General features: G+C 46.9%; 1 protein-coding gene across 4 annotated transcripts in view; it reads left to right on the top strand.

Annotated features, from left to right (window-relative positions):
- ADRA1A (adrenoceptor alpha 1A) overlaps positions 1–13,851 on the top strand; it is a 69,638-nt gene extending 55,787 nt beyond the window's left edge. For 3 of the 4 annotated variants that reach the window (XM_069484839.1, XM_069484840.1, XM_069484841.1), the window contains one exon: positions 3,344–5,396. In XM_069484839.1, coding sequence (XP_069340940.1) covers positions 3,344–3,861 — 518 coding nt within the window. In that variant the 3' untranslated portion in view covers positions 3,862–5,396. Of the gene's footprint in view, positions 1–3,343; positions 5,397–8,477 lie in introns of those variants that run through there. The other variant, XM_069484842.1, reaches the window with a different exon arrangement.
- Positions 13,852–14,093: the final 242 nt, after the last annotated feature.

Genomic DNA, 14,093 nt, shown 5'->3' on the forward strand with positions numbered 1-14,093 from the left:
ACTATCTGACAGTCAGATCTTAATATAAATAAGTTTTAACCAACTCCCTTTCTCTCCCTGTACCTGAGCCACAGGGAAGAGATGGGTGCTTTGGGGTGGGACAGATAGAGGGAGAGGGGCCAGCGTTTCCCTCCGAAAACATGATTGCAGCAGAAGAGAGAGCCTGAGATCTTGGCTCTGGGTCAGCCAGGCTTGGAATTAATGGGGCCCGAGCAAGGGAAGGAGGAGGTGACTAAAAGGAAATGTTGAGATTTATGAGAGCTAAACTGGGCTCTGTGAGCAGAATGAGTGTCCTTGAAGGAATTGTGGGAAATTCCAAGGCTCTCAGACGATGCTCTGAGCAGTCACATCCAGACTTCACTACAGGAACCACCAGCCAAGGTACCCCATCCACACCAAGCAGGGATTTTTTTTCCTTTTTTTTTTTTTAAATTGAAATTAATCTAATAAGGAAAACACACTCACCTCCCTAGCCAATTTACAGAGTGGTGACATTCCCAGACGAGGTGGTTTTTGGTATGTTCAGCTCATACATCCTTGCAGTCGTTAAGCACAGACCCAGGCAGGCCTTTGTGAAATGGGCTTCCTTAATCACATCACTGTCACTGTTAGGAAGAAATATTGGACAATATATGGGCATCATAATGTGAGATGAATTTTTTTGAGGGAAAGTAACCACATTTGCAACAAAATCACTAGTCACGTTGGCATTCGCCATTTTCTCCACCTCTCAGATGAGGTTCAAAAAAAGCCTCTTTCCTACCTGGCTGCCCCCAACTGCACACTTCATCACTCCCCACATGCCATCGTCTCTCCCAAGAGACGCATTATTCCAATACATTCGGAGATTTCTGTAAAGGAACACACCTGAAATCAGACTGCCCAATTTCAAAGCTCAGCTCTGCCAGTAAACTATCTGAGTGACCTTTTTTGAGATATTCACCCTGATTAAGTGCAGTTTCTTCATTTGTAAAATGGGGGTATGGACAGGAATCGTATAACTTCTTCATGTTACTAACAATGATCAAATTGCATGTAAAGTGTCTAGCACTGTGCCTGGCTCACACCCGGCATGCAAAGTCTGTAAACTTTATTATAATTATAGGACAATGTTAAAAGCTTTAAAGCTAAAGAATAAAGCTTTCTCACTTAACATGTTTTTCCATCGTGTGTGTGTGTGTGTGCGTGTGTGTGTTTTCTTTGAGCCACAGGGAACTTAACAGGGCGTGTGCTTCAGAGCTAATGGACACTCCCATCAACCACCAGACTATTTCGTCTTCTTTGGGTTTTGTGGTATTTGAGTTTACTCTTTGTTCATGTTTATGAGATCATCTACTAAATTTCAGAGCACTGTTTGCCAGTGGATTTTAAGAGCACCAGCAGTTTGTCATGTCTCTGATAGGTCCGCAGAGCAGAGAGGAAGGAAAGACATAAAGTCAAGATCATAGACTGAAACCAAAGAGAAAAGTTGTGCAAGGCCATTAGAAATTACCCATGCAAGGTCGGGCTTGGCAGTTCACACCTGTAATCCCAGCGCTTTGGGAGGCCAAGGCAGGAGGATTGCTTGAGGCCAGCCGTTCAAGACCAGCCTGAGCAAGAGCGAGACCCCATCTCTACAAAAAAATAGAAAAATTAGCCGGGCATGGTGGTGCACACCTGTAGTCCCAGCTACTTGGGAGGCTGAGGCAAGAGGATTGCTTGAGTCCAGGAGTTTGAGGTTGCTGTGAGCTATGATGCTGCCACTGTACTCTAGCCTGGGTGACAGAGTATCTGTCTGGGGAAAAAAAAAAAAAAAACAGAAAGAAAGAAATTATCCATTCAACTGCTCCTTTTTCAGATAAGAAAACTGAGTCCCAACGGGATAATAGGACTTACCCAAAGCCACTCCACTAAGTATACGCAGAGCTGTGACTACAAACCAGCGGGAGAAGGATTAGGTGGGAGGGGGGCAGAGGGGATAGGTACAGTCACACCTACTGTGCGCAGAGTGCACTGTATGGAGGATGGGCACGCTGTAGCTCTGACTCAGGTGGGGCAAACGCAATGTATGTAACCTAAACATTTATACCCTCGTAATATTCTGAAATTAAATAAAAAAAAAGAATCAGTAAACACACACACACACAAAAAGGATTAGGTGTTTGGGAGTGAAGAAAGAAAAGAAAAGAGGTGAAAGGAAAGTCAAGATGTTATCTTGCAATCTCTCTGAAAGGCATGAAGGAGGACATTTGGGGTTTCATAATTCATAAACGAACTTTGCTGAAAGCTGCTGGAAGTCTGAGGATCAAGGAATAAAGAACACAGACTGGGGGTTCTACATCCCTTTATCCATCACTCTGTCTGGACTGTCGCCATCAAGTGGGTGACAGCCTCTTTAATAAGCATTTTTGTTTTAATTTGGAAATTGAGTAATTGGATAAGATCATCCCTAAGATCGTGCCCACTTCAAGGTTCCATGATTTTGTTCTGCTGGTGAGGGCTGTGACCAGTCACTGCACAGGGGCCCAATTCCCGCTGTGTGAGACCAAGGGGTAGGGTTTGCAGAGGTAAAAAGGACAGGCGAGGGTATTGAAGACACAGTGGCCCAACTTGAGAGGACAAAAAAATGACCAGTGACTTGGAGAAAATTTGCAGAGGGTCTGGCTGGAGTAAAAGAATAATAACCAAGAATGTTAGAAAGCTGGTTAGGCCCGGAGGACCCTGAACATCAAGCGACTGGCAAATATTTGGGAGCCACGGGGGACATTGGGAGGGAAAGCATACCATGACATCAAAAGGCATCACCTAGGAGAAATGGTTGGGAACCACTGGCCAAAAGTTGGCCAAGCCAATATTTTGTAAACTTGGGATTCTCATCAAAATACCCAACTCCAATATTCAGGAGGGAAGGAATTCATAACTATTTAGGCTGTGTCTATATAACACTGCATCAGAGAATAAAGCGTATATTCAGATAACGGCATATGAATGTAGATTATTTAAATGGACTCCAATTTATTTTTAAATTCAGGCAAAACAGTTTGCATAGGTAGACTCAGTCTAAACGCGTGTTTTCGTTTTTGAACACCTCACAGCAGCCATCAGGTGATATTCTCCAGCCCCGAGAGCTGCTGCAGCCCATAATCGATGGCAGTCACAGGCACCAAGTAAGAATGCTCTTTGAGGACATTACAAAGCGGTTACATTCACAAGAGCTAGTCTGTCAATCACGCACAACTCAAATGCGTGCAGAATCATTTGAAACCTTTTAAAGATATAAAAAGATGTTTGTTTGGTTGTTTTCCTAGACAATTGGCCTGTCGGCTTACAAATAATATGTCTGAATCTGTGTGTTTTCTTCCAGGGTCTTTCTTCCCCGATTTCAAGCCCCCGGAAACGGTTTTTAAAATAGTATTTTGGCTCGGATACCTAAACAGCTGCATCAATCCCATCATATACCCGTGCTCCAGCCAAGAGTTCAAAAAGGCCTTTCAGAACGTGCTGAGAATCCAGTGTCTCCGCAGGAAGCAGTCTTCGAAATACGCCCTGGGCTACACGCTGCACCCGCCCAGCCACGCCGTGGAGCGGCAGCACAAGGACATGGTGCGCATCCCCGTGGGCTCAGGAGAGACCTTCTATAAGATCTCCAAGACCGACGGGGTCTGTGAATGGAAATTTTTCTCTTCCATGCCCCGGGGATCTGCCAGGATTACGGTGCCCAAAGACCAATCAGCCTGCACCACAGCCCGGGTGAGGAGCAAAAGCTTTCTGCAGGTCTGCTGCTGTGTGGGGCCCTCCGCCCCCAGCCTTGGAGAGAACCACCAAGTTCCAACCATTAAGGTCCACACCATCTCTCTCAGTGAAAACGGGGAGGAGGTCTAGGACAGGGAAGGTGCACAGGAAGGGGTGGGTCTTGGGGACCCACCCCACTTCCTCCTCGGAAGGCCAGCTCACTCTTCCTGGAGGACGAGATGGGACCATCAAACAGGGGGGACCTTCTGGGGATGGGGCAGGGGAGGAGACCCGATGCATCTGTCAGCAGGGAGGGTGCAGGGACGAGGGAGGATGTTTCACACCCGCCCAGTTCCGAAACGACCCTGGACGGTATCCCCCGCAGCTAATGCCCTCGTGGTCACCCTCTCAGCCCGCTTGGATGAAAACCACCATGGGAAACAGAATGTCATGCACAATCCAAAAGACTATAAATATAGGATTATGATTTCATCATGAATATTTTGAGCTCGCACTCTAAGTTTGGAGCTATTTCTTGGTGGAAGTGAGGGGATTTTATTTTCAGGCTAAACGTACCGACAGCCACATTTGACATTTATGGGGAGAGGGCCCAGAGAGGAAGAGCTTTAAGATGGTGGCCAAGATCCAGGCACGTTTATTTTTAGAGCAAGTTTTTAAAACTCCACCACTTCTGATGCATCCAATTTCTCAGCTTGGGTGAAAGGGGACAGTGAGATTTACCTTTTGCTGCGCTTGGATTGGATCCTGCTCCTTATCTTCTAAAGATGAGAGCGAGAGGCTCTTATTACGTCTCAGAGTGTAGTGGAGGCACATTCTCAGCCCTCGAATCTGGAGAGTGCTCAAAGAACCAGTCGAGGAGAACGTGGCTTTTCCCAAGAGAAGACAGCAGACGTGAGGGTCATTTTTTCTTTCAATTTAACTACTGGGGACAAAAATCCATTAAACACCTCCAAGATCAAATGAAGGAAGGCTTCTTCTGTACCATATTTAAAAATCAAGAGGTTGGGGTGGGGTGGGTGTTAACTTCATGCTAAGATAGAGGCTGCCAACCTACCCTAGAGTCTTTTTGACAAGGCCGAGAAAGGTTTTTCTTGGCAAATCACTTACCTTTTCCAGAACTCTGTTATAAAAATCCAGCACTTATAAATATTTTGAAAGGCAAAATATTGACTTCCATTTCTTCTCACCTGCTTCACTGTTGCCTAATGAACGAGCTTCACCTGTGGCATGTTGAAATGAGCCTTATGGTCCAAGTATATCCCCCTGAACTTTGAAAAATACTAACGCTTAGCTTCGGATAGATACTGACAGATCACCAAAGAACCGTATAAAGCAGGAGCTTGCAAACATCTTTTGACAGAAACCCATTTATTCTGGAAAAAGATCCAGTGGTCCACTCAACTTTGTCTATTCCCACTTTCCACAGAAACTTGGGGAACGTGCTATTTTTCCTTTATGTATACCAGGTTTTGGTAAATCTTAATAACTCAGTACAAGTTGAGTATCTCTTATCCAAAATGCCTGGGACCAGAAGTGTTTTGGATTTTGGAATATTTGCATATACCTAATGAGATATCTTGGGGATGAGACTCCAGCCTAAACACGAAATTTATTTATGTTTCATATACACCTTATACACATAGCCCGAAGGTAATTTTATATAATATTTTTAATAGTTTTATGCATGAAACAAAATTCTGACTGTGACCTGTCACATGAGGTCAGGTGTGGAATTTCCCACATGTGGTATCACATGGGTGCTCAAACAGTTTCAGATTTTGGAGCATTTCAGATTTTCGGATTAGGGATGCTCAACCTGTATGTTACTAATAATGAAGATGGTAACTCTATGTAAAATTTAAAATATGCCTGTCATCCCACAGTAAGAATTTAAAATAGGATTTACGCTTTGGGAATAATTTTCCACAAGAATCACTGGTCTAAAACTACTGACCATTTCCACGGCCTCTTTCCCCTATTTGGATAATTTCCTCTAAGAATTTCCAAGCAGGTTGTAGCTGTTATGTAACCTTCACAGCAAGGGTAGTGGCCTCAACATCTTTCTCTTCTTCCCTTGCAGAAAAATGATAATTTCCTTAAATCCTTGTAAAAGGCAAGTCTCTTGTCACATTGTAGCGGAGAGTATGTTTGCATGTGGAATTGGGTTTTGTTATTGGTTGTGTGGGGACCTAGAATATGACGGCTTTCTCAGTCTCCTTGTGAAGAGTGTCTTCTTATTGGCTAGACAGATACACAGCCGTGTGTTCAGAACTTGGATTCTGGCTCTGAGATGTTGGCTGGATTTTTAGACTCTTCTGGTCTCTTTGCATGTCCTGTGACACCAGATGTGGGTGTCCTTTCATAGAGGCAGGCATCTAGGAATAACTTGAATATGCAAAGCTCACTTCTCTTCTGCCTTGCTAGGAAAACTAAGTTTGAGAAGAGCTTCTTCTAGGATCTGAATAAGAAAATCACTCTTTGCCCCAGCGTCCTGTGCAAAGAATGGTAATGGTTTTTCTCCATGTTCAAAATGATCTTTAAACACCTTTATGGACCAATTTAAATTTTATATCTGGGAAAGTTTGGGAGCACTGGAAATCTGGCACTGATGCCACATCTAATCAAAATAAACAACTAAAAAATCTTTTGCTCATCAGATAAAAACCATGACAATTGTCTCTGTGTAAAACTATCCATAAATAATTGTCCACTGCACTCTTCTCAGCCCCCTCTCTCCAGGGAGGCAAACTTTTAACATTTTTTTCCTTTCGCATAGCATGATATTGGGTATAAACAAGACAGTTTTGCAAGAAATTGATAATTTGTCACCCAAAACTTAGTCAAAGTGGGATAAACAATATGAGAGCTGAGTTACTTTTTACTCAGCCACAAAAATCTCTGTACCTTTAAGCATGCCAAAAACCATCTAAAACTGTTTCAGTTAAACAAATGATTGTCATATTTATACTCACATGTTTACTGCTTCTATTTGGAGTTTGAGGAATTTACCCAGAGAAACAGTGGTTAAAATGCCTTCTCTAATGTGTTATAAAAAGCTTTTGCTTTGGGATTGTCTAAACATCATAAAAATCAGCACAACACTATGGGACAGGCAAAATTTGAGTTTATTCTGCAATTCAGATCGCAGGCATTGAGAGAGACCTTGAATCTCATTATTGGAAGGTTCCTCCAGACTGTTGAAAGGATTTCAGAACAGCATTTTTCTCGTCACAGTTTTCTTCCCTTCCCCTCCCTCATGTGTCACCCAAGACTGCTCCTGCTTGTAACCACTTAGTGTGTCCGACACTCCCCACACGACAGTCAGGCTTTGAACTCTCCCACCACCTACTTAGATGACCCCATCCATGGCAGATAGTAGTATCTGGGTAAATAAATATCCTCTTACGGCTTTTCTGTTAGGTCCTACTGTGTGCCGGGCATCTGCGGGGCATTTTGCATTTAGATTGTCTCTAAATCTTGTAGCAACTCTGCTCCTCCTATTTTAGAGATAAAAGTCTGATCGTTGAGAGAGGTTAAAGGACTTGCCCAAGGCCAAGGAGGATTCAAAGCTGGGTCTCCCTAACTCCAAGCCTGTGTGTTTTCCATACCCCCTCTGGCTTCATAAAGAGTGGGAGTAAAAGTCCTCCGGTTTGGACTGCTTATGCTGAGGGTAACAAACCATATCCAAGCTTTTTTAATGTTTCATTCCCTTGGGATTTGCCTCCAAATTAAACTTGGCAAATATGCTGTCACAGCCCTGATCCAGCCAAACTCAAGAGCAGGTCGCCCGTGGAAGGGTTTGGTGTCCACAATTCTAACTATCACATTGCACCACTTTTTTAGGGTATAATGGCCTGGAATGTTATTAAGGCCTTGCAAGAAGGACAAGTTATGCTAAATTGGGAGAAGATGGGCATATGAGGGAATGCATAAGAGGCCACATTGGCCAAGAACAGCAAAAAGCAATTGCGGATAAGAAATACATTGGGTGGCATATTGAAGTTGCTGATTACCAACTACAGTAAACACGGACACTTTTAGGAAGCACATCCCTTTTAAAAATGAATGAGAACAAATACAGCATCACTCAATTTCACTCACGTGGATTCCAACCATTTTTTTTTTTTTTAGTTGGAGAGAGGGGAATGGATTATAGGTATTTTAGCAGGAATTGCAGAGAGTGTCAAGCATGTGGATTTTATGGATGTGCCTGTGGAGAAAGTGTTCAGAATGCTCATCTCCGAGTAGCTAGAGACCTAGGCAGTCTTTGAAAATGAGATGTCGGTTGGAAACTGGGGCAGCTGTTCCTGATTCCCTTTCGCAAGCGAAAGCTGTATGTCCGAGTGTCTCAGCCTCCCCACCTGCTCAAAGTGAACCAGCACGCAGACCCTCTGGCCAGGCAGGTTTCATGGTTATGGCCTGGGAGTGAGAACCTCTTAGGAACTATGTGCTTGGGCAGGTAATCGTTCGCTCTTTAATCACAGCTACTTAATCACAGCTTGATAAGCATTCTCAGTTGCTGCTGGGGCTGGTTCTGCTCAAGTTTTCTTGCCAAAAATGATGCCTCTTCTGTGTATGGATATTTGTTGACTGACTAAGGAAAGAGCTCTGCCCATCAACAAAGGCAGATGGAAGGTTAACACCCCAAGAAAAAGTAGGGTGACTAAAACGAAGGCAGAGGCAGCACACGTGGAGACATCAGAGGTGTGCTCGCTGGTGACTCTGATCTCTTTTTACACTACCAGGACTTGTAACCATGAAACCACCTGCACGCAGCTCCGGTCGAGCCCGGTTGGAACACTGTTTGTACCTGCTCCGTGTCCACAGACTGAGCTGAGAGCAGGGCTGAGCCAGGCTGCCTTGGGGTCCACCGTCTTCAGAAAGCAATAGCAGCTGTGGCCTCCGGGCCCTCCCTCCAGAGTCCCTGCGAGAGAAGTGAGTGGAGATGACCATTGTGGGGCTGGGCCAACAAAAGCAAGTTAGAATCTCAGCGGAGGACGTCGGCCTGTTGCCAGGGCTCCCAGCAGCGGTAGCTCATTCGCACTCCCCACACCCAAATGGCACGGAGCTGGGGCTGAGAATGGGCATCTCCTCTACACAGGAAAATGTCATTTCTGCTTTGCTGCTGCAGCATGGATGGCTGGTTCTCCCGCCTAAAAGGAAAGTTGTAGGGTTTGGGGGTGTGGAGCGGTGTCCAGGAGGGGGAAGACTTACCATAGACATTGCTCAAAGCAGGACGGCTTAGCAATGCCTCGCTGCAACTGAGAAGCAAGGAACTGCCCCAGAGCTGGCTGCTGACTTGTTTCAAAAGACAGAATAATTGTCTTCGCTTTTCCTGTGGCTCAGGAGTTATTATTTTTTTCTCCATATCATATTCAGTGTAGCCACGTTATAAGCTGGGAATGATTATTGCTAAACTAAGAAAAACAAAGACTTAATTAAGTAGGAAATCTAAGAGCAAATTTATACTGTTTTGGGAGAAAAGGGTAATAAAGGCATTGGCCTATGTAAAAGTCTGAAGACAGTAGGTGCATTCAGATGTGGCAGAGAGGAAGCTAAGGCAGAAAATCCCAAGTTGAGTTGAATAATATTTCCACCCTTTCGTGTAGCACTTTATACTTGTCATATAACTTCGCCTATTTCATGTCATGCCTGTTCCGTAAAAAGAGAAGGACGAGATTTCTGTGGGGTGTTAAGAATGTCTTTGAATATCTGGCCTCCAAGCCCTTTTTCCATGACACCCCAATGTCCCCAAGGTCCACTGCATTTCTCAACACTTGACTGTCCTATCTCACTCATTCATCTCCAACCCATAATTCCAGTTCCGTCTGCACCTTGGCCCCTGCTGGATCTGCCAGAGGCTGGGCAGCACAGGCCTGTCCTAGGGGCCATGTGCATGTTTGTCTGTGCTCCTGTCACCGGCCACAAGACAAGCACATGCGATTCTGGTCTTTCTCCCTAGATAGGCAGCCTCAGAGCCAGGGACACAGGCAGGGCAGGTGGCTCTGGATTTGCTCCACAGGGTGACATGTAAGGCAAAGCCAGCAGCGACCATCACCTTAGTGTCCTCAGGAACACAGAGGTCCCAAAGGGAGTTTTGGGAACACTCCTTTTCCCGGTCAGCCCGGGAGGTCATTGCATACACACTGATGGTCACCAACAGCGAGTGACCTCTCCTGAGCCCAGCACTGCACTTGGCACAAAAAATACAGAAAGGCACAGTCCCCAGCTGACGAGCTGGATGGATTCCAAGTTCATCTGTTAAAAAGTCAAGAATGCATTTTCCCAAGGCATTGTCATAAATGGAGGAGGGGAAGGATGCGCCCAGATGAACTAAAAAATAAAAATCTATTTCATGTCCATGAGGCGTTTGCAAACCTTTTCTGTATGTGGCTAGACAGTAAATATTTTAGGCATTGTAAGCTAGATGATCTCTGCCACATCTTCTTCTTCTTATTTTTCTTCTTCTTTTTTTTTACTTTTTCGGAGAAAGCAACCCTCTAAAAATGTAGAAATGATTTTTAGCTTCCCCCCTCCAAAAAAGAAGAAGAAAACAGGCTGCGAGCCCCATTTAGCCCACGGGCCATCGTTTGCCATTCACAATCGGTGCCGTCCCCAGATGACGTATAGTGCAGATGATGCTGAGCGATGGTTTCTGGTTGTCAACACACAAGCATCTTTTTTTTTTTTTTTTTTACATGCCATTGACACATCTCCACTTGGCTAAATTAATGTTCCCAACCTGCATGAGTTGTTAGACAAAGTGGCAAGTTTATATTCAGGGGTGGGGCCTGCTCCACATGTCACTGTGATTTCCTGAGCAGGTGTCAGGGTAAGCGGGGAGCCCACTGCCCCTGCAGGGGTGTCTCCTGTAGGACAGGCTGGGTAGCGGGAGCCCAGGTGCGGCCACGGGCTTCTCAGCCCTTTGCCCCATTGGCAAAATCCCAGCACAGTCTGGCCGCCTCTGCGGGTAGCAACAACTGATAGATGCCACTTGACCAAAGCCAGCCTACGATTCCTGCCAGACCCTTAGAACTTGCTGAAGGGGAGGGTCCCCAGACGCCTCCAGAGACTTTCGGGGCCACACTGGCTCTTTGGGAAGTGTCTTGACCATGGCATCCCGCACCAGGGCATTTGAGGGCCTGCCTGGAGCCCAGGAAGAGCCAGGGGGGTGCAGTAACAGGTGCTGGAGGGGACGGGCACCTTCCAAAAGACAAACGAGTCAGTTTTCCTCTCCTCCTCCTTCTCTTCCTCCTCCTCTGTTTCTTCCTTCTTTTCCTATTTTTTTCTTTAAGTCTGAAATTGCCTAACTAGAATAGAAATGGTGTTACTGTGGGGAAATGTATTTCGCCAAAGCCACATGTCCCTGAGCTGGCGCTTTGTTGGAAAGTCTTCCTCCCCTTCCTCCCTCCAGTCCTGTTGAGAGGTGAGACCCCACGGCAGGCTGTGGAATGGTGGTGTGTGCAGAACTGATACGCAGGGACCCGGATATGTCGAGGCCATTTAGTAATGACACCACTGCCAGCCTCGGGCACCACAAGGAAGCCTTGGGTTGACACTGTGCCGCAGCTTCCCTTCCCTCCCTGCTTCCCCAGGGCCCTGTTTGACCTTGGTCCTTTGCCCTTTCACCTTTCCTTTCCTGATCCTGTCTCCTGTCTCCCCTCCTTGCTAAACTTACAAGCACTGAAAGATGTTGGGGTCAGTGCCCTTGCTCCAGAGGGTGCCATTTCCCATGGACACCCTGTTTCCCTTGCACAGCTGTGACAAGATGGGGACACCCACAGCAGCTCTGCCCCCTTCCCATGTCAGCCTGGCTCGGTGAGCTCCGGCCCCTGCAGCCTCCAGTGAGCCCAGGGCAGGAGATGGGGCCAGCAGGCTGAGGAGATTCTCCAGGTCCCCATGAACTTTTACCCTCTGCTTGCATTGCTGCCTTTCTGTCCTTATACTCTTGGTTCCAAATGAAGGGAACAAACACACTGTGCAGCCACATTTTAGAGAAAGAGCTGGTGGTCAGAGTAGTTTCCACAGGTGCACCTCATCTTTTACCAGTTGCCGCCTCTCTCTCTCTCTCTCTCTCTCTCTCTGACAGTGCAGAAGTCTTTCCTGAGCCCTGCTAAGGCACCTCCTCTTCCTCTTCATCTTTAGTCTCTTGCTTTTGTGGTTTCTTTTTTGTTGACTGTCCCTTTTAAGTGCCTGAGGGCATTCAAGGCCTTGATTAATCCCATAAAGTAAACCTGGCTGCCTGTTAGCATTGAGCAATGGTTAATCCACCAGGAGGTAAACGCCAGGCAAAACTGCCAACCCCGGGGAGGGTGTTCCTTCTTCCCTGGTGCTCTGCCCTGTGTCCCCATCCCCACCAGCCTGTCTGCTTCCGGAACTTGTTCACCGAGCCGCCCATGGACTCACCCCATCCTTGCTCGAGGAACCTTTCTGCTCCGAGCAAAGGGTCTTCTCCCAGCCAGCGTGTTCCTGCTTTGGCCCCCGCAGCTCCACGCACCTGCAGCCGTCTTCTCCCTGGGTCATCCCGTGGCCTTTCTCTGTGCCTGTCTCTGTCCCAATTTCCTCTTCTTACAAGGACACCAAGTTTAGGGCTGACCCTCATGACCTTAGTTAGCCTGAAGCACCTCTTTGCAGGTCCCCTCTCCAAATACAGTCACACTCTGAGGTACCAGGGCTCAGGGTTGCAACATAGGAATTTGTGGGGGACTCATTGCAGCCCGTAGGAGCCCCCTCCTCACTCCCTCCAGAATTCTTTCCCCAGATCAGAACTTCACGTTCAGCCCGTCCACATCACCGTGGTCCCCCTCCGAGTTCTCACAGCAGTCGCCTATGAAATGTATGTGGCAACTAATGCTGAACTTTATTGTGATCTTTCTGCTGCTTTTTAATGTCGAAACCCATTTAAAGTACTTGAAAGTGAACCTTGTATACACTGTACTTGGATAAGTTCTGTGCTGTCGACTAGATGACCCATCTGTCATTTCGGGTGCCGCATCGCAGTGGTCCAGCCCCCAAGGCCTGGGCCCCCTCCTGAGCAGGCAAGGAGAGAGGGAGACAGAGTACACAAGTGATGAGATCCAGCCACTAGTCATGGACAGGGGCCAGGAGACCAGGTCCATGGGAACTTGGAGACATCAGACGACTGACCTACGAGGGCTCAGATGGACAGCCCTGGGGTTTCTGAAAAGTTACAGCAAGACCCTAGTTAGGGGTGCAGAGTACAGCGGTGGAGAACCCCAGGCAGCAGCCATCTGGAGTCAGGTGGGCCCATGTCACCTTAGAGACATCTGCACCCAGCAAGCAGAGCCCATCACGGCGTGAGACAGACCCTAAACTCAGGGAAGTTGAGACAGAACAAAACGGGACTGAGAACCAATGGCAGAGCCCCATCTTGGGAGCCCAGTCATTGAGGACCACGTGGGAGCCCTGTGATCACCCCACGACTCACACCCAGCTATAGGTGAGTCAAGGGTATTTCAATGCTATCTGCTCCATGTCAGGATTGGCTTGGAAAATGGGTGCCAATGAGCCTCTGGGCAGCTCACAGGCACCTTCCCTCTACTGTGTCTCACAGCCCAAGAAAGGCAGAAAGGCGCAAAGGATACTACACTGACTGGATTTGATATGACGATATGGACAGCCACTCCCTGCTAAAAGGCATCTGAATTCAGACTGTCTGCAGACCACTTCCCACCGACCACCCAAGCCTCCAGTGGCCACAGTGCCACAGAGCTGCTGCCCTGTCTGCACAGTCTCAGAGCACCTTGGCCTGCCCACCTTGCTCCTCTTGCAAAATTCCATGCCGTTTCTGTGTCATCAACTCACCAAGCCCCTTATATAGTCACTTGTATCGCCCTCCTAGTGCTCCTCCGACAGCCACGGAGCAATGTTTTCTCTCCTGCCTCCTGCCGAGAAGCACAGAGCATTTATCCTCATTTGGAAGAATCAGGAGTGCTCCAACTGCATAGCATCTGCTGTTGTGTTTTCTGGGCAAGAGACGATGCTGCTTTGGTTTCCTGTCCCCCTGCCCTCTCCCTGGGGACTCTCAGATTGGAAGTTTTTCTGGTCCCACAACATCCATCACAGTGGAACACGCTTGTTGTCTGGAGTAATGTGATTCTCCAACGTCAATCTGGATATTGACAGGGGGAAAAACATCACCCCAAAAGGCAGGGCCTACCGAAGTATTCCGTGTATGGGAGCCGAGAGCCATCCAAAAACAGATTTGAATAATTGTAGCAGTGGCTCACTGATTTATCTTTAAAACTTGTCTTTCTGACCCCGCTCTGATCTCCGTTCCTTTTGCTAAACTTTGCCTTATCTTTCATAACGAAAAGGGCTCAGCTCACAGAAGTCTCTAG

The sequence above is a fragment of the Eulemur rufifrons genome, chromosome 12 (assembly GCF_041146395.1).
Source record: "Eulemur rufifrons isolate Redbay chromosome 12, OSU_ERuf_1, whole genome shotgun sequence".
Classification (NCBI taxonomy): Eukaryota; Metazoa; Chordata; class Mammalia; order Primates; family Lemuridae; genus Eulemur; species Eulemur rufifrons.